Source organism: Cetorhinus maximus, chromosome 11 (genome assembly GCF_964194155.1).
Source record: "Cetorhinus maximus chromosome 11, sCetMax3.hap1.1, whole genome shotgun sequence".
Taxonomy (NCBI): Eukaryota; Metazoa; Chordata; class Chondrichthyes; order Lamniformes; family Cetorhinidae; genus Cetorhinus; species Cetorhinus maximus.
Window position 1 is genome coordinate 12,747,522 of NC_135889.1, and position 20,025 is coordinate 12,767,546.

The window sequence follows — 20,025 nt, forward strand, 5'->3', positions numbered from 1 at the left end:
TATTCTAGTATAACTCAAAGACCATTCATCAACTTATTTTATCCTGACCTAGAGGTCACATTCCTGAGCTTATCATGGATTGACCCATAGGCTAGTCTTCAGCTTCTGCGCCTGGCCAAATAGTCATATTCATTCTAGGTTATTTTTTGCTGCAAGCACTTTCAAAACTTATATCTGTAACTTGGCAAGCCTGGGTAATCACATGATGCATCCTGGTCTGCCTCTTCACAACTGAGTCCAATCCTTTCTCGCGTAATGCATTCGCACGTTGTGTTTCAGCATGGATCACTGGATAGTGACCAAGAGAAAGAGCTCTGGTTGTACTTTCTTTTCCAGCCCCTGACTTAAGGGTACTGAATTCAACTAACTCAGGTGGGGTGACACAGTGAGCACTTTTGGACTCCACTTTGGCTTAGTGTCAGGGGATGTGGAGGCCAGGGTGGGGATGAGAGGGTGGAAGTGATCAATCGGGGTCCTCATTTCTTCCATATTTGTGGATGCCATAAGAGGGTAATCTTGGTAGTGAGGTCCTCACAGTCAAACAGCCGACAGATACTTCCCATCCAACCTCTGGCATGAAGAATGGTTTTCAACGTCTGTTGGCTGTCAGTGGGGATCCAACTCCTGGTAAATAGTATTCTTACAAGAGGCAGAAAAGAAAAAACAAAAAGAACTTGCACTTATACAACATGTTCCATGATACCAAGATGTGCAAAGTGCTTTGCAGTCAATGGAGTAAGTTTGAAATGCAGTCACTGTTGTAATGTAGAAAGCGTGGCACTCAATTTACATACAGGAAGGTCCAACAAAAAGCAATGTTATAATGACCAGGTAGCCTAGCTTAATGATGTCCATTCAGGGATAAGTATTGCCCAGGACACCGGGGTATGCTCCTTGGGTCGGCTTTGAAATAATGCCACCTGACAGGACAGAGGGGACCTCGGTTTAATGTTTCACCTGAAAGATGGCACCCTCAACAGTGCAGCATTCCCTCATGCGGAGTGTCAACCTAGATCGCAGGTTTTCAAACTGGGGTCCACGGACCCCTAGGGCTCCACAGGGACTCTCCAAGGTTAGGGGAGGGGGGGGGTCACCGAAATAAAGAGCAGGGCCAGCCTTAGGGGTGGGAGACATGGACAACCCCCCCCAGGGAATCATGGCAAAGAATAATTGACTAAGCAGCGGTGGGAGGCAGGCTTGGTGTGAACCAGGAGGTGAGAGTGGAGTGCTGTCACATTTGTGGCACAGTGTGGGCTGGCTGTCCCATCTCCAAGGGGAGTGCACTTGGCGGAGCGCTAAGAGTGCTAGGAAGATCAGGTAGACCCACAGTAAGTAACCCAAGGCTGATGGAAGGCATCAGGTGAGTGAAGCCTTGTCAAAGAGATGGAGGATTTTCTTCAAATATTTAAATATTAAATATTCAAATACTCAAAGAAATGGCACCAAAATACAAGTTGTCCTGGGGCACCATTTTCCCTAATTTAGATGGGTTTTTTTTTATTAATTCATGTTTGTAGGCATTTTAAGAGTCAACCACATTGCTGTGGGTCTGGAGTCACATGTAGACCAGACCAGGTAAGGACAGCAGATTTCCTTCCCTAAAGGGACATTAGTTTGGTTCACATTGGTTCATGGGGTGTAGGCATCGCTGGATAGGCTAGCATTTATTGGGCATTTTAAAAGTAAACCACATTGCTGTGGGTCTGGAGTCACATGTAGACTAGACCAGGTAAGGACAGCAGATTTCCTTCCCTAAAGGGACATTAGTGAACCAGATGGGCTTTTACGACATCAGACTTTTAATTCCAGATTTTTAAATTACCATCTGCCGTGGTGGGATTTGAACTCAGGTCCCCAGAGCATTGCCCTGGGTCTTTGGAATACTAGTCCAGTGACAATACCCCAATGCCACCGCCTCCCCCGTTGATTACTAACCCATTTGGAAAGGAGATGTTCAGCCAAAAAAGGTTTGCAAACTACTGGCCTAGATTGTGCACTGTAGTCTCTGGAATGGTGCTGGAAACCACAACCTTCTGATTCAGAGGCAAGAGTGCTACCCAGTGAACGATGGTTCATGAAGGGAAGAAACAAAGCTCTGCTGTTCATGTTAACATCTTATGATGAATCTTCTGCCACTTTATTATGAATCAGAGCTGCAATTAACACTGCAGGCAAGTGTGAACAGTATTAGATCTTTCTTGGGTCATTATAGCCTAATTCAAATTTAAGCACAACTTCTTTATTTTTAACTGTAGCTTTAACGAGCTGTAGCAGGTGGGTGAGGAATTGTTGTAAATTATACTGAAGGAATTTGGATAGCATGAAATTGTTTTAACTCTTGCTATCCATAGCCTGGGACATTCTCACCATCTTGTGCCTGTGGCTCTGGTGACCCCTCCGCTGTTGCCTGGGAAAATGTACCCCAGTTACTGCTCATCTTCTGTGCTGATGGGCTGTTTGACTGTAGGGGGCACCACAGCTGCCCAAAAACATGCAATTTCCGCCATGGGTCATAGTCAGAAGAACCTAGGCTGATCTGTTTTTCCCCTTTTCTACCCTCGCCTCTCCCCACCACACCCCACCCCTCTCCTCCACCCCATCTACCTTCCTTGTGTTGTTGAGATGAGATAGCTAACAGCACAAATCAAAATCTACACCTACATAGACTAGGGAAGATAATTGTCTTAGGATGTTTCATTAAGTTAACGGTGCTCCATAAATGCAAGTTGTTGTTGCTCTGTGTTTCAGTGCAAACCATGATCATACAATTTATAACCTCCCCACACACACACACACACCCCTCCCCCGCCACCGGCTTCCATTAAGAAACTTTTCTGTTTTCAGCTTGTATCTTCAATCTGCCATCAGAAATATCTGACCAAGTCTTATTTTAGAAACCGCAGGGAGGAATATGTTTTCAAATTAGTAACAGATTGAGGGATTTAAGAAGGCTTCCTAAAGACCCAAGAGGGAAACCCATACAGGTCTACCATCCTATTAAAATGTCAGTGCTCCGAAACAACCCTGCTAACCAAGTTGTTCACGTCTTAAAAATAAAAATATTTCCATTTTTTAAAAATCGGAGGTGGCCATGTTAAGCTGCGAGTTATTGGATATGAAGATGGTTAACCTGCCCATTGTTTCATTGTGCAACTGATGATGAAGCCAATGACTTGGGCATATGAGGATACTGACTTCTGTTTGACCTAGAGAAATGCCCTTATCTCCCTTGTATAAAGAAAGGCTTGAATTTATATGGAGCCTTTCATTACCTCAAGACAACCCAAAGCAGCCAATTAAATATTTTGAAGTGTATTCACTATTGTTCCCTCTAATTTCTCTTTGTGCGCAGTCACTTTGTTGCACTACATGGTCCCTTTAAGATTGCTGTGTGCTCAAGCACAAGTATGTCTTAAAAGTTGTGTGTGTGTGGCTTGTTCGTTACTCTGCACTGTTGTTCTGGATTGCTGCATAGTTGCACACCTGCACAGCTAAGAGAGAACATCAGCAATCACTGTTTTAATATAGGAAACAAGCCGGCCAATTTACACACAACGAGGACCCCAAAGTGGAATGTGATAATGACCAGATAATCTTATTCGGAGAGTGCTGCGATTCGCCCTAGTCAGACACCAGGAGATGTCAGCTGTGGCTTAGTTCATAGCACCCTCGCCTTTGAATCAGAAGGTTGTGGGTTCATGTCCCACTCCCGGAAACCAAGAACTGTGAATGTACTCGAAAGAGTTACAATATAGACAGACACCAGTGCCCGTTTCTGCTGTGACAGTCACGGATACAAAGGGGAAAAAATGGGCAGTTCCATGAGGCAGTAGCTGAAGTTGTAGTTGCTCAGCTGGTGGCCAGCAGAAGCTCAGTGCTGAGATATCTGCTGCTGAATACGCCTCTGGTTCACGAGTGGTCAGGCCACGGGGAAGGTGCAGAAATTATGCTCCCTCCCTCCCTCCCTACTCCTCCAATTGTGGTAATACCCACAGGCACAGATGGCAGGGTGATTTTTTTTGTTTTCTGTCATGTTCTTCTGCTGTGTTGATTCTTGCTAATTAAATCTATAATCATATTTAACCATATACAATTTTACCATTTGCATCTGTCTTTACAAAGGAAGCAGTTTCTACCCAAGGAGGTAACTGGTCCACTAGAAGAACTTACAATTGAGAAGGAGGAGGTGTTAGAAAGGCTATCTTTTCTTAAAACAGATAAGGTACCAGGCCTGGATGGCATGATTTCAAAATTTGCTGATTATACGAAGATTGGAAACGTCAACTGTGATGAGGATAGCCTTGAATTTCAAAAGGTCATAGACAGATTGGGCAGACAAATGGCAGATGACACTCAATGCAGAGAAGTGTGAAGTGATTAATTTTAGGAACATATGAACAGGAGAACGCCATTCAGCCCATTGAGCCTGCTCTGCCATTCAATACGATCATGGCTGATGGAACACTTCAGTGCCTTTTACCCACATTATCCCCACAACCCTTTATTTTGTTGTTAATCAGAAATTTATCAATCTCTACCTTAATCATACTCAATGACTGAGCTTCCACGGCCCTTTGGGATAGAGAATTCCAAAGGATCACAATCCTCTGAGTAAAGAAATTTCTCCCCATCTTGGTCCTAAGTGGCTTCACCCTTATTTTGAAATTGTGTCCCCTGGTTCTAGACTCCCCAACCAGGGGAAACATCTTACCTGCATCTACCCTGTCCATTCCTTTAAGTTTTTGTAGGTTTCAATGAGATTACCTCTCATTCTTTGAAACTCTAGAAAATACAGGGCCAGTTTTCCCAATCTCTCTTCATAAGACAGTCCCGCCATTCCGGAACAAGTCTGGTGAACCTTCGTTGCACTCCCTCTATGGCAATAATATCCTTTCTGAGTTAAGGGGACCAAAACTGCACACAGTACTCCAGGTGTGGTCTAACGAAGGTTCTATACAATTGAAGCAAGACTTCACTGCTCCTGTGCTCAAATCCTCTTGCAATAAAGGCTAACATTCCATTAGCCTTCCTAATTGCCTGTTGCACCTGCATGTTAGCTTTCAGTGACTTATGGACAAGAACACCCAGGCCCCTTTGTACAATTACACTTTCTAATCTCTTCCCGTTTAAGAAATACTCTGCACGCCTGTTCCTTCTACCAAAGTGGATAACCTCACATTTTTCCACATTATATTCCATCAGCCATGTTCTTGCCCACTCACTAAGTCTGTCCAAATCCTCCTGTAGCCGCTTTACATCTTCCTCACAATACACATTCCAGCCTAGCTTTGTATCATCTGTGAACTTGGAAATTATTACATTTGGTCCCCACATCCAAATCATTGATATATATTGTGAACAGCTGGAGCCCAAGTGCTGATCCTTGCAGTACCGCACTAGTCATAACTTGCCAATGCGCGAATGACCCGTTTATTCTTACCCTCTGTTTTCTGCCTGTTAATCAATCTTTAATCCGTGCCAGTATATTGCCTCCTATCCCATATGCTTCTATTTTGCTAATCAGCCTCCTGTGGGGTACTTTATCAAAAGCCTTCTGAAAATCCAAGTATACTACGCCCATTGACTCTCCTTTATCAATTTTGCTAGTAACATCCTCAAAAAACTCTAACAAGTTCATCAACCATGATTTCCCAGTCGCAAATCCATGCTGACTGTGCCCAATCAGATCATGATTATCCAAGTATTCATTTTATCACATTTTTTATAATAGATTCCAATATTTACCCTACTACTGATCTAAGGCTAACAGGTCTGTAGTTCCCTGTTTCCTCTTTCCCTCTCTTCTTAAATAGTGGGGTGACATTTGCTACCTTCCAATCTTCAGGAACCATTCCAGTGTCTATAGAATTTTGGAAAATGATCACCAATGCTATCTTTATAGTAACCTCCTTCAACACTCTGGGATGCAGAATATCAGGTCCCGGGGACTTTTAAACTTTCAGTCCCATTAATTTCTCCAATACAACCTTCTTCGACTAATTTCCTTCAACTCCTCATTCTCCCTAGTCCCTTGGATCTCTAAATCTGGGAGATTTCCTGTATCTTCCTCAGAGAAAACAGACACACAGTAATCATTTAGCTTCTCTGCCATTTCTCCATTCCCCATTATGAATTCTCTGACTCTGCCTGTATTGGACCCACACCTGTCTTGGCCAAACACTTCCTTTTTACACACCTATGGAAGCTTTTACTGTCTGTTGTTATGTTTTTTTGCTAGATTACATTCATTTTCTATTTTCCCTTTCTTTACCAGTTTCTTGGCCTTCCTTTGCTGTATTCTAAAAACCTCCCAGTTCTCAGGTTTACTACAACTCCTGGCAACTTTATAAGCCTTTTCTTTTAACCTTATACAACACTTAACTTCCTTTGTCAGCCACGGTCGACTGACCTTTCTTGGGTTTTTGCACCTTGAAGGAATGTATAGGTGCTGTAAGCTATGTGATAGTTCTTTGAAGACTATCCACTGCCTATGTACAGTCATACCTTTTAATGTATTCTCGCAATACAACTCAGCCGATTTGTCCCTCATGCCTTCATAATTTCCTTTATTCAACTTTAACACCCTTGCTTCAGAGTGAACTACCTCATTTTCAAACATAATGTAAAATTCTAAAATATTTTGGTCACTCATCCCTCAAGGTTCTTTTACAAGATTATTAATTAGCCATTTTTCCTTACATAATACTAGAAATAAAATAGCCTGCCCTCTAATCGGCTCCTCAACATACTGCTCTAGAAAATCATCCCTAACACACTCCAGAAACTCGTCTTCCACAGCATTAGTGCTCAGTTGGTTCACCCAGTCTATATGCAGGTTGAAGTCACCCATGATTACTGTATTGCCCATGCTGCTTGCTTCTCTCATCCCCTGATTAATACCATGCCCCACATTATAGGCCACCAAACAGTAGTGGTAAACAACTCCAACCAATGTCCACTGCCTTTTGCTGTTTCTTAGCTCCACCCAACAGATTCAACACGTTGTTCTTCTGATCTGAGATCCTCCCTTACTAATGTACTGATCCCAACCCCTTATTATCAGTGCAACTCCACCTCCTTTCCCTTCTTGTCTGTCCTTCTTAAACATCGAATATCCTTGAATATTCAGTTCCCAGTCTTGGTTACCATGCAGCCATGTTTCCTTAATGACAATTATATCGTACCCATTTATCTCTACTTGTGCCTTTAGATCATCAACCTTATTGTGAATGCTGCGCACATTCAGGTAGAGTGCCCTTAACTTTGTCTTTTTGACTTCATTCTGCATTCAAGGCATGATCAATACTCTACTTTGTTTCTCCTGCCATCTAGTCTCACTACAACTCCCTGTTACCAACTTTACTTTCTTCCAATTTGGGCGACCCCTCAGGTTCCCACCCCCCTGACAAGCCAGTTTAAACCCACCCCAACAGCACTAGCAAATCTCCCTGTGAGTATATCAGTCCCAGTCTTGTTAAGGTGTAATCCATCTAGCTTGCACAGGTCCCATCTGCCCCAGAACGGGTCCCAACCCGGCCTCAGAAATATGATGCCCTCCTTCCTACACCAGTTCTCCAGCCGCGTATTTAATCGATCAATCCTCCTATTCCTATGCTCGCTGGCATGTGGCACTGGGAGGAATCCTGAGATTACTGCTCCTGAGGTCCTGCTTTCTACTTTCCTTCCTAACTCTCTGAAATCTGCTTTCAGGGCCTCATGCCTCTTCCTCCCTATGTCGTTGGTACCACAATGTGGACCACGACTTCTGGCTGATCTCCCACCCCTCGAAGGATGTCCTGCAGCCACTCCATGACATCCTTGACCCTAGCACCAGTGAGGCAGCGCACCATCCTGGAGTCACATTTACTGCTGCAGAAACGCCTGTCTGATCCCCTGACTATGGAATCCCCCATCACTATTGCCCTTCCATTTTTCTTCCTCCCGCCCCCTCCCCATACAGCTGAGCCGCCCGTGGTGCCACAGGCTTGGCTCTGGCTACACTCCCCTGAGGAACCATCGCCCTCATCAGCATCCAAAATGGAAAACCGATTAGCAAGCAGGATAGACTCGGGAAACTCCTGCACTACCTGCCTGGTTCACTTAGACTGCCTGGCGGTCGCCCATTCCCTCTCTGGCTATACACTTCTGACCTGCGGCATGACCACCTCCCTAAATGTGCTATCCACATAGTCCTCTGCTTTGCGGATGCACAACAGTGACTCCAGCCGCCGTCAGGTTCCGAAACCCGGAGCTCGAGCTTGTGCAGCTGGTGACACTGCCTACAAATGTGTTTGTCAGGGACACATGGTGTGTCCATGACTTCACACATACCACAGGATGTACGCTCCACTTGGCCGAGCTGACCTGCCTTCCCGTAACTCTAAAAACTATTTATTACACTTAGAGTAAGTAGAATGAGTAGAATAAATTACCAGTAACTTGACTTTACCACAATTACACTAACTTCATCTTACTTCGGTTTGCTTTATTACTTTATTTCACTTTGACTTGATTTAACTTTACTTCCCTATTGCTCGTGTTCCTTACTGAATTCTAAGTAGCTACTTCTTTATAAATGATACGTTTTTTAGTTTGAAGCTATTTAAACACACTCCTTAACAGCAGCTTCTCACCAACCAATGAACTTATAGCTTTCCTGTGATGTCACTCCTGGACTTCTTTCAAACTCAGCCCGCTGCCCGAGTAGAGGTGTCCCTCACAGGTCTGGCTGTCTCCGCCCCCGGAAGGTGAGTGAAGGCCCCGAGCCTCACCCTCTATTTATCCGCTGCCCGTGTAGAGGTGTCCCTCAGGTCTGTCTGTCTCTGCTCCCGGAAGGTGAGTGAAGGCCCTGAACCTCAACCTCTATTTATCTGCTGTCCGAGTAGAGGTGTCCCTCACAGGTCCGGCTGTCTCTGCTCCCAGAAGGTGAACTAGAAGGCACAGATTTTGGTAGGAAGAATATGAAAGACAATATAAAATAAAGGGAGAAGCTCTAAAGGAGGTGCAGGAACAGAGAGACCTCGGTGTATGTGTACATAAGTCATTGAAAATGGCAGGGCATGTTGAGAGAGCAGTTAATAAAGCATATAATATATCAGGTTTTATTGATAGGGACATTGAGTACAAGAGTAAGGAGGTCATGTTGAACTTGTATAAGACACGAGTTAGGCCTCACTTGGAGTACTGCGTCCAGTTCTGGGCGCCATACTTGAGGAAGGATGTGAAGGCATTGGAGAGAGTACAGAGGAGATTCACAAGGATGAGCCCAAGTAGAAAGAACTGTAGTTATGAGGATAGATTGGAGAGGTTGGGACTGTTTTCCTTAGAGAAAAGAAGGCTGAGAGGAGACTTGATAGACGTATTCAAGATCCTGAGGGATGTGGACAGGGTAGATAGTGAGAAAGAGAGCATCAAGAACGAGAGGGCACCCCCCCCACCCCTTAAATCAGCTTATATTTCACCCCTCTCCTATTTTTACTTAGTTCTGTTGAAGGGTCATGAGGACTCGAAAGTCAACTTTGCTCTTCTCCGCCGATGCTGCCAGACCTGCTGAGTTTTTCCAGGTATTTCTGTTTTTGTTACAGATTCAAAATAATTGGCAAAAGGAGCAAAAGTGAAATGAGGGAATTTTTTTTCACCCAAAGGGTGGTTGGAGTCTGGAACGAACATCCTGAGAGGGTGGTGGAGGCAGTTTCGATCGAGGTATTGAAAAGGGAATTGGATTGCTATCTGTAAGAGAGAATGTGCAAGGTTATGGGGATAAGGCAGGGGAGTGGGACTAGGTGGAATGCTCTTTCAGAGAGCCTGTGCAGATTCAGTGGGCTGAATGGCCTCCTTCTGCTGTAAAGTTTCTGTGATCCTGTGATATTGGTTGAGGGATACCGATTGACCAATACACCAGGGAGAACTTGCCTGCTCATCTTCAAAATAACGGCATGGGATTTTTTGCTTTTAATTAAGAGGACAGACAGGACCTCAGTTTAACATCTCGTCTGAAGGATGGCACATCTGGCACTGCAGTATTCTCTCAGTACAGGTACTGAAGCACCCTATAGGCATATAAATAGTAAAAGGGTGGTAAGGGGAGGAGTGAGGTCTATTAGGGTCCTAAAAGGAGACACATGTATGGAAGCAGAGGACCCTACTGAGGTATTAAATGAATATTTTGCATCTGTTTTTGTCAAGGAAGAAGATGTTATCATTGTCGCAGTGAAAGAGGTGGTAGTTTAGATACTGGATGAGCTAAACCTTAATTACAAGGAGATACAGGAAAGGCTGATAAGTCACCAGGACCGGATGGGCTGCATCCAAGGATGCTAATGGAAGTAAGGGTGGAAATTTGTGGACATACCAGCCATAATCTTCCCATCCTCCTTAGATATGGATGGGGGAGTGATGCCAGAGGACCGAAGAATTGCAAATGTTACACACTTGCTCAAAAAAAGGATAAATCCAACAATTACAGGCCTGTCAGCTTTGAGAAACGATAATTTGGGAGAAACTTAACAGCCACTTAGATAATTGCGGCAGGGCAGGTTGAGAAAGTGATTTAAAATTCATTCAGGATCCTATGCTTTATAAATAGAGACTTAGAGCACAAAAACAAGGAAGCAAAACACTTACTCAGCTTCAACTTGGACTATTGTATACAACCCTGGGCACAGCACTTTTGGAAAATGTGAAGGGTTTAGAGAGAATACCGAAAAGATTTACAGGGATACTTCCATGGATGGGGGACTTCCGTTTCGATGGGGGTTGGTATTGGAGTAGGGGTGGTGGTGGGAATTGGTGGGAGGGAGAGACCTATCTCCAGCGCTCTGAAAATCTGCTTCAAAGCTTGATGCTGAGGAGATAATTTGAAATCTGAAAAATCCGCCCCCAAAAACCTGTTGAGGCTGGGGGTCAGTTGAAAGTTTCTAAACTGAGATTGCATTGGTTTTTGGTTGGTTCAGTGGTATGGAGTCAAGGCAGGTAAGTCAAGTTAAGGGGCAGGTCAGACAGGAGGGATTTTCTCCTTTGAGAAGGTTGAGGGGAGATCTGATAGAAGTGTTCAAAATCATGAAGCAACTAGACATAGGGTGAAACTATTCCCATCAGCAGAAGGATTCAGAACCAGAGGACACAGATTTAAGACAATTGGCAAAATTATTTTGAGCGACATGAGGGTAAATATTAATAAAAAGCGAGTGATTACGACCTGGAATGCACTACCTGAAAGAGTGATTTTAGCAGATTCACTCATAGCTTTCAAAAGGAATTAGATGAGGACCTGGAAGGAAATTAAATGTAGGGCTCCAGAGAAAGAGCTTGGCCAGTGGAGCTAGTTAGTAGCGGAGTGCTGGCATAGGTTTGACGGGCTGAATGGTCTCTTTCTGTACTATAACCTTTCCATGATTCTTTAAGTGTCAGCCTAGTTCATTTGCTCAGACCCCGAGTGGAAATGGAGACCACAGCCTTCTAACTCGGGTGATATTGCTGTCTACTGAGCCGCAGCTAACGCCTGACATAAAGTAAATTGTAACGTGGAAAAGGTACTGCAAAAGTGCTGCCAAACTTGATTGACAGACCTTTGGTTCAGAAGGTATCCTTGAACTGAAAATGGTTTATTACTTGTTAAAAAGGGCCATAGTGTAATCTAAAGCAGATTTAGTCTTGGACAGTAATCCTGTCTAACAAATGTGTTTTCCAGTCTACCTGTTTCTCCTTGAGCAGGGTTCCATCAGATTACCGGCTATCAGAGGTGCTTATCTGTTGACTGCGTGCTTAGCCTGACCAAATTGTGGATAACGATAACGATCTTACTGAGATGCAGCTAATTGATTCAGGAGGTTAGCAGCTATCTTACCTTGGTGCTACAGCTGATGACATTGGACCCTTCCCCCTCTCAAAAGCAGCAAATTAAACCTGCAAAGAAGATTGCCCGAGTTTGACTTGCGCGGGGAGTAGCACAGTTTTAATGAGACACATTTACACTTCTGTTTCCACATGCACCTGGTAAAGCATCTGGTATCTGACCTATTGAATGTTGACTCACCTGGAATGAGAGTCCTTCATTTTCATTCAAAAAGTGGTCCACTTTTAACCGATCTCTGAGAACCAATAATCATTGCTCAGTTGTTTTACTTTTAAAGAGCTTGGTCACCTTGATCGTAAATCTCAGATCTTGCATTTTTGCATTTCTCAATGTTTTCCAATCTGTCCCTTGCTTGTTCTAAATTTTCTCTTGCATGTTTCGGGGATCTTGGAGGGGTGGGGGGTGGTAGGTGCTGTGGACGGGTGTTGGAATGGGGGTGGATGGGTGGGTGGGTGCTGTGGGTGGGTGTTGGGAGAGGGAGGGACAGACCCATCTCCAGCGCTCTGAAAATTTGCTTCGGAACTGAACGCTGAGGAAATTATTTGAAATCTGGAAAATCCGCCCCCAGAAATCTGTTGAGGCTGCAGGTCAGTTGAAAGTTTCTAAACTGAGGTTGCATTGGTTTTTGGTGGGGAAAGTGATATGGAGTCAAGACAGGTAAGTCAAGTTAAGGTGCAGAACAGCCATGATCTAATTGAATTATGGTGGAACAGTCTCGAGGGGCTGAATGGCCTACTTCATAAAAGTACCTTGTTGGATGTTAAACACTTTGGAATGCCATGAAGTAGTGGAAGGCCATAAAATATAAATATGTCTTTCTTCACCGCCCCCCCCCTCCCTTTAAGTTATTGTTTCGCTGGTTAAGCAGCTTTCAGATTGGTGACTTAGTAGTAGCATGATTAGTATAAGTGGTGCTAGGAGTATGTATCCTTTATAAAAATAGGAGAAAACAATTAATCAGCCTTTCCCCTCTCTGTGGATGTCATCCTGATATAATTTCTAAGCTCTTCTTCCCTTTCTCTGAAGGCACTGATTCATGTTATAGTTCTGTGGGCACTGACCGTGCTGCAGTGCCTCACTTAAGATTCTCCTCTTCATGATTGCATCTCAGGGCTGAAATTAATTGATGACAGCTAGGTCCAGTCCTGCCATCTGAGGTCTATAATGTGTGCTATCCTGTAGGTTAGCAAGTGTGAGTGGGAATTAACCCCAACAACAACGGTTACTCACAGTTACAGAGAATGGAAATAGAGAGGCGTCCTAGAGCAGTTCACAGAGGTGTAATTTGACAGAAATGGATGACAGTAAAAAAAAAACTAAGAGAGTTAATAAAGGGGAGGCCCCACCGCCAGGCCACAGAGGTAGGTTTTAGGGAGGATATTAAAGAAGAAGAGAGAGGTGGAGTAGTTTTAGAAGAGAATTTGACAGTCAGGGATGTTATGTCTTGTTAATTGCATTGTTAACTGCATTGTTAAGGTCATGTCAATTACATTGTTAAGATTAAGAGTAGCAGGTGATGGGTATTAATGTTATTGTGCACATATAAATAGGGGACAGAACACATTTTAATTTAATTTAAGCCTCCTTTTAAAATTTTGTTTTAGTTACAGTGCCCCTTTAAGGGGCTGTCACCCCTTTTATTAGTTTTTTATTTTGTTAAAAAGAATATAAATAGGGGATAGTTGGGACATTAGGTTGTATGGGAAGACAGCCGTGAGACTGAACAAGTCAATAAACTCCAATAAAGAAAATCTCTGTGCCTGGCTTCGGCTTCAATAAATAGCTTGGTTAACAAATAACAGGTTAACAAGGGATTCAGACGGCTGAATGCACCATGGGTGTGGGGTGAAGGAAATTGAGTATGCACAAGAGGTCGGAAACTGAGGAATGGAGTTATGGGTGGGCATGATGTGGTGGGGCTGGGTGGTGGGGTGATGGAGCTGTGGGCAAGAATAGAGGATAGGCTATGAAGAGTTTTAAATGCGAGGAAGAGAATTTTTAAATTAGGGGCAGTCGGTGCTAATGTATGTCAGTCAGGACAGGGGTGATGGGCGAATGGGACTTGCTCAGAGGTCAGAAACCTTAACAGAGATTCAGACAGTTGTGGGAAAGAAGAACGCTGATTTGGGAGGTGGCAACATGTTCAAAGACTTCGGAGAAAGGGAGATTGGAGATGCGCAGTGGTTTGCAAGAACAGAGAGGTCGAGTGATTTCTTTTGGGAGGGAGAGGAGGGGTGATAATGGTTTTGAATGGGAGGAAGGCAGTATTTGTGGGGAAACCATTTACAATGACCACTAGTATGGTGGTCCAAGACATTGAGTGGTCAACAATTTTGTGAGAATAGGGTCAAGGAAGCAGGAAGTGGGAGTCAAGACCAAGTTGGGCTCAGTGAGGGCATGAGGAATAATGGGACGGAAACTAGGGTGAGACTGGATACAGTGCTAGGACAGGAGGGAGCCTGGTGGGGCTGGGGTGGTGGGGGGTGGGTGATGGTTTGTCTTGGGACAAACCCTTCCAGATGAAACAGCTCTTCTTTCTTATGTGCACTTCTTTCAATTTAGTATTATTTATTTGCTGCTCACAATGCACTCCACTCTACACTGGGGAGACCAAACACAGATTAGGTGACTGCTTTGTGGAACACCTGCATTCAGTCTGCAAGCATGACCTCAAGCTCCCAGTGGCCTGCCATTTTAATTCGCTGCTTTTCTATCATGCTGAAATCTCTGTCCTTGGCCTGCTGCAGGATTCCAGTGAAGCTGAACGCAAGCTTGAGGGACAGCACCTCATCTTTGAATTAGGAGCCTTTCAGCCTTCTGGACTGAACAATGAGTTCAACAATTTCAGACCGTAATCTCTGTTCTTCTCTCCCAACCGCCCCATATTGTTTTGTTTTCTTTGCATGTTTCAGTCTTAATCTTGTTTTTCTCTTGTTTTTGCTTTCGGACTGCAGTCGTTTCACTATTCTGTCTCCCAACTTCCGCACTATCACACACCCCTTTTGTTCTTGTTCCACCCTTCCCCATTTACCTTACTTAAAACCCACCATATACACTTAAGTAAAAGTCGATCTCATGTAAAAGTTGACCCCATAATTTTTGGGCTAAAAAAAATTCCAATTTTCCATATGTTGTGTGTCAAAGTCGACCGTAGTTTTTCGGGGGAGATGGTGGCATAGTGGTAATGCCGGTGGACTAGTAATCCAGAGACCCAGGCTAATGCTCTGGGACATGGGTTCAGCATGGCAGCTGGTTGAATTTGAATTTGGTTAATTAATCTGGAATATAAAGCTAGTCCCAGTTATGGGGAGCATGAAACTACCATCGATTGTTGTAAAAATCCATCTGGTTCACTAATGTCCCAAAGGGAAGGAAATCTACCATCCTTACCTGGCCTGGCCTACATGCGACTCCAGACCCACGTTAATGCGGTTGACTCTTGACTGAAATGACCAAGCAGGGTCAGTTCAAGGGCAATAAATGCTGGCCTTGCCAGCGACACCCACATCCCATGAAAGAATAAAGAAAAAAAATCAAAAGCCCAAAAATTTCAGAACCAATGTATAATTCTGAAGATGGTAATGATTTGATTTGAATGTAAATGAGTAGTGGTAAGTAATTGCTGAAATAATTGCTGAAAACATTTACGTTTAAGTTTTGTTTTTATTTTTTCAAATTATTAAAATGATCAGATTATGACTGCAAACTGTATTGTGATTGTTTATTACTTACAGGTAATTACTACACTTCATTAATTTTAAGATACATGTGGGAATCTTTAGATTTTACCTTCGCAGTGGATGAAATGTATATAGTTCGTAATGTTATAAAGTAAATAAATGTTAAATAATTAAAATGAGTTCTTTAGTGTTGTTGGTTTTTACTTTATTTCATTGTGATGGTCTTTTTGAATTTCGCTTGGGGCCCAAATCAAGCATGCTTGCCAACCCCTCAAATATTACCTTGTAAAAGTCAACCCCTTAACTCATGGCTTAAAAAATTGGCCTAAAAAATTTAGCTTTTACACGAGTATATATGGTGTTACTCCTCTAACTTTTCCCAGTTCAGTTGAAAGGTCATCACCTGATGTTAACTCTGTTTCTCTCCACAGATGCTGCCAGACCTTCTGAGTATTTCTAGCAATTTCTGTTTTTATTTGAGACAAATGTGAGGCTTGTTTGGGGAAGTAGTATTCAATTGTCTTAATTAAGGTGCTGAGCACTTCTCTGACTTTGACTTTGTTCTCCACAGGCACACCACTCATGGTGCGGAGAAGCAGTGATCCAGCGCTGGTCCCACCTGCTCTGTTTCAACCAGGTGCTTCTCATTCTGATGAACCTCCTAATAGGAACCTGATCGTGAAGCCTGTCATACCGGTAAGCCATGGCAGGAGGGGGTTGGGTGTTATTGGAGATGCACGGTATCAACTCCAATATGTGTTTATTTAGGCTGTTAAACACTTTAGGAACTGTTTAACCTTTAACGCCCAGGAATTAATGGAGAGCACGCAGGTATGCAACACTAATGAGGCTGATGTCTGCAACCCTCTTAAGCACAGCAGGATCATTTCTGTGTGAAAATGTAATGCAGTTTGTAGATGCCTTGTTTGCTTACAGAATCGCCTGAACTGAAGAATGTTTAATTTTTACATTTGTCTACTTGTACTTTGTGTTGCCTCAACCACTTGAAAAATGCTTCTTCCCACTCCACCATCTCACTTGGTATTAAAGCGAGCGTTCTGAAAGCTGGAAAATAACTTTACAGCTCCTGCATTATCTAGTAGTCTTTGTTGGTACAATAAACCTCTCAACCAGCAGTAAGCTTCCTGACACATGCATACTATATACCTAAGGGCTTTTGAACTAAATCTGGCTTAATCAGATGTGCGTTGGCCCATATTGCACTTAGGCTTTCCTTTTTGACTTCACTTATGTATGGAACTGTTCCAGGTTAATTCAGGATGAGAGACACTGTCTTCTCTTAACTCGCAGAATTGGTCCCCTTAGAATGATCTATGACAGAGTGGAGGCAAGGGATGATGATGCAGATGAACCACGGAACCATAGAAAGGTTATGGTGCAGAAAGAGGCCATTCAGCCCATCGTGTCCACGCCGGCCAATAAGAGAAAAAAGAAACTAGCCCCTCATTTTAATCCCACTTTCCAGCACCTGGTCTTAGGCCTTGCAGGTTATAGCAATTCAGATGCAGATCCAGGTGCCTTTTAAATGAGCTGAGCTTTTCAGCCTCAACCACCAACTTAGGCAGTGATTCGCCTTCATCAGCTTCAAATGTTAGTTTTTTTTTAAAATGCTTAATGAGTTGCAAAGAGGGACTGGGAGAAGATTTGACCTATCCTGCCTGTCAAAAAACTGAGTTTTGCATCCCATCTGATTTTACCCTCCATTAAAGTAATTGAATGGGGTGCAAATCTAGCATTCCACACAATCCTGTGGGATGCCTGCCTGGAGAGTTAGGTTGAAATTACCCTCGATGTGTCTGTTAATGTTCTGAATTTTGCCATTGTATTGACAGCAAAACTAAGTGTTTTTCATCATTAATCTGTGAAACTGGCAGTCACTTTGGAAACTGCATTTAGCAGATAAATTTGGAAATTCAGTAGGGATTCCCTGCTCCTCTACAGAGTGTGCTGTTGAAGTCTTAGCAGGTACAAAGCAATTAGAAATCACTGAATTGATGTGAACTGCCACTTTGTTGCACTGCTTGTCTCAATGGAAAAACCCTTAAAAATGTTATCCTTTCCTGAATGAGTGTATTGGATTTTTAAGTAAGTGATAATCCCTGGCCTTGAAAGGGTAATTTTATTTTTGTGCAATAGCAAGTTTTTCCATTCCATGATACAAAATTCCATAGATTTTTAAAATAAAAAAATACTTTTAATGTTTGTATATAATATTTTAGATTCTACTGTAATCCAATGTGTCTTTCCCAATTTTTATTTGACTTTCTGTAAAATTATAAAAGATAAATGATGAGATTTGCTTGTTATTTACTGGTTCGCTGTCTTTGAGAACCCTTCATTGTGATTGGCTGTTTAGCCTGCTTGATGATTATCGGCTACCCTTTGCTAGCGAGAATGATTGTCCTCCATGGATCTGAAGATAGCTGATGAAAGCAATTCAGAATCTTTAGACATTATGGCACAAAGAAAGACGCCTATGTGTGACATATTTTAGCATGGTTGCACACCGGTTTCCACATGGTGTCTTGACAGAACGAAACCTCGATCCAATGGCAAGGAAACCAAGGTGATCGGAGATTTCGTTCTGGAGTAGCCTTCGTCTGCCAGAATGGCTATTGAGATATTCTAGATTGCACAACTTCCTCCACCTGTTCTGCTGTTGAGGACTTGTTTGCCAGAGCCCCGTCTGTTGACTAGGGTTCCTAACAGGCTTTCACAGTAACCAAAGCGGCCCAGGACTCAAGGACTGTACTTCACCCTGTTTTGATCAACCCTTTCTTACACATTGCCCATGTTCCCCACCAGTGGCAAGGGGGTGAACTTTGGAACCCTCAAGCTGCCGGCCCCTGAGGGGCAGAAATCCCGCCTCCAACCTATTAAAATATTAAATGGCTGCAGGGCAGCTGGTGTTCCCCTCGGTGGGCTCCCCCACCCCCCTCCCTTGCATTTTTAGCTGAGTGTGGGGGAGGTGTGGGGAATCCAGCACCCCGTATAATTAACCCCAAGTTCCTAAAACAAAAATGCCTTTTATCGGGCTGCAGCTTTCCCAGTTTCTCCCCTTATCCGTTCTTCAAGTTTCATCAGTGGTGCTGATAATTTGCCTTTCTATATCTACTGTAGAATTAGGCTGTAAACTGTAACAGCTGGTTTTACAGTTAGTAAGTGCTGCACTATTAACTAGCACTATTTAAAATTAGACTTGATCTAAAGGCACTGCAAATGCCATGAAATTGATCAGTTGCTGACTCAAAGACCAACAGACTCAGCATTTTCTTTACTTACTAGTTACCGCATTAAAGATGAGAATCTAAATTAATATTCAAAAGGACGGTGACAGCGATCGCAAGACCAGCTGGCTATCTATAACAGTTGGTTGTACGGACTCAAAACAATGATTGCTGGCCAACACTGTTTAAAGCTAAGAGTTTGCATTGAACTGCCATTTGGGAGAGAAACTTTGTAGGATTAACCTGGACTCTGCGACCTCAGTACAAAATCTGGACTGACTCTTCAGGGCAGGACTGACGGGGAGTGCTGCACTATCAGGAGCCATCTTTTGGATGAGATGCTAAACCAATGGTCTCCCCTCTCAGATAGATTAAAAGATCTCATGGCGCTATTTGGAAGACGAGCAGGGGAGTTCTCGCTAGTGCCCTGGTCAATATTTATCCCTCAGCATCACTTTAAAAGAAATGGGTTATCTGGTCATTTATCACATTGCTGCTTTTGGGACCTTATTCTGTGCAAATTGGCTGTGGAGTTACACTTCAAAGGCACTTAAGTGGCTGTAAAGTGCCTTGGAACCCCCTGAGGTCATACAAGGCACTGTATAAATGCAAGTCTTTCTTCCTTTTTCCCTTTTCTTTTCTAGCACAGGGGTTAATTGTTGCCCTACCTATCAACACCATCAAGACTCTCATGGACTTGGGTCTCTGTTATTAAGTGGATAGGTACCCTTCATCCAGTGGTGTCCTCCTTGGTTGGATATTGGGAGCTGCAAGAATAATTCCAGCCCTGCTAATTTATTCCTGCCACACCCCACTCCCTCCCCGGGATGATGGTTAAGCCATGGCCTTGGCATGCATCTCCAATTGAGCAGAAAATATGATCAAAGCAGTGTTCTGCCACTTAGTTGAACCAGCATTGAAGGACTTTGTTCCATTAAGTGCTCATTTTTTTTTCCAAGAAACTATTTAGGATATATACGTCAAATACAGTAAATTGAGAGTGAGTTTAAGGTAGTATTTGAATCTCAAGCATTCTATTGATCACAGACCACTTAAGTTTTATCCTTGGGATTGTTGAAACTGCTTGGTTTGAATTTAGCTTTAAACGCATTGCCAGCCGTTTATTGCTGTCTATATATGTGGACATTCTCTCGCATTTGCAGTAAGTTATTTGCTAGTAAATCTACAACTGTGACATAGCGAAACTGCTTATTTAACTTTGAGCATCCACAAAAGGCAGGGG

General features: G+C 43.2%; 1 protein-coding gene across 1 annotated transcript in view; it reads left to right on the forward strand.

Moving 5' to 3' along the window:
- Positions 1-20,025, forward strand: part of LOC144686400 (partitioning defective 3 homolog B-like) — an 877,073-nt gene that overhangs the window by 311,791 nt on the left and 545,257 nt on the right. The window contains exon 4 of the mRNA XM_078551550.1: positions 16,106-16,230. Coding sequence (XP_078407676.1) covers positions 16,106-16,230 — 125 coding nt within the window. The remainder of the gene's footprint in view (positions 1-16,105; positions 16,231-20,025) is intronic.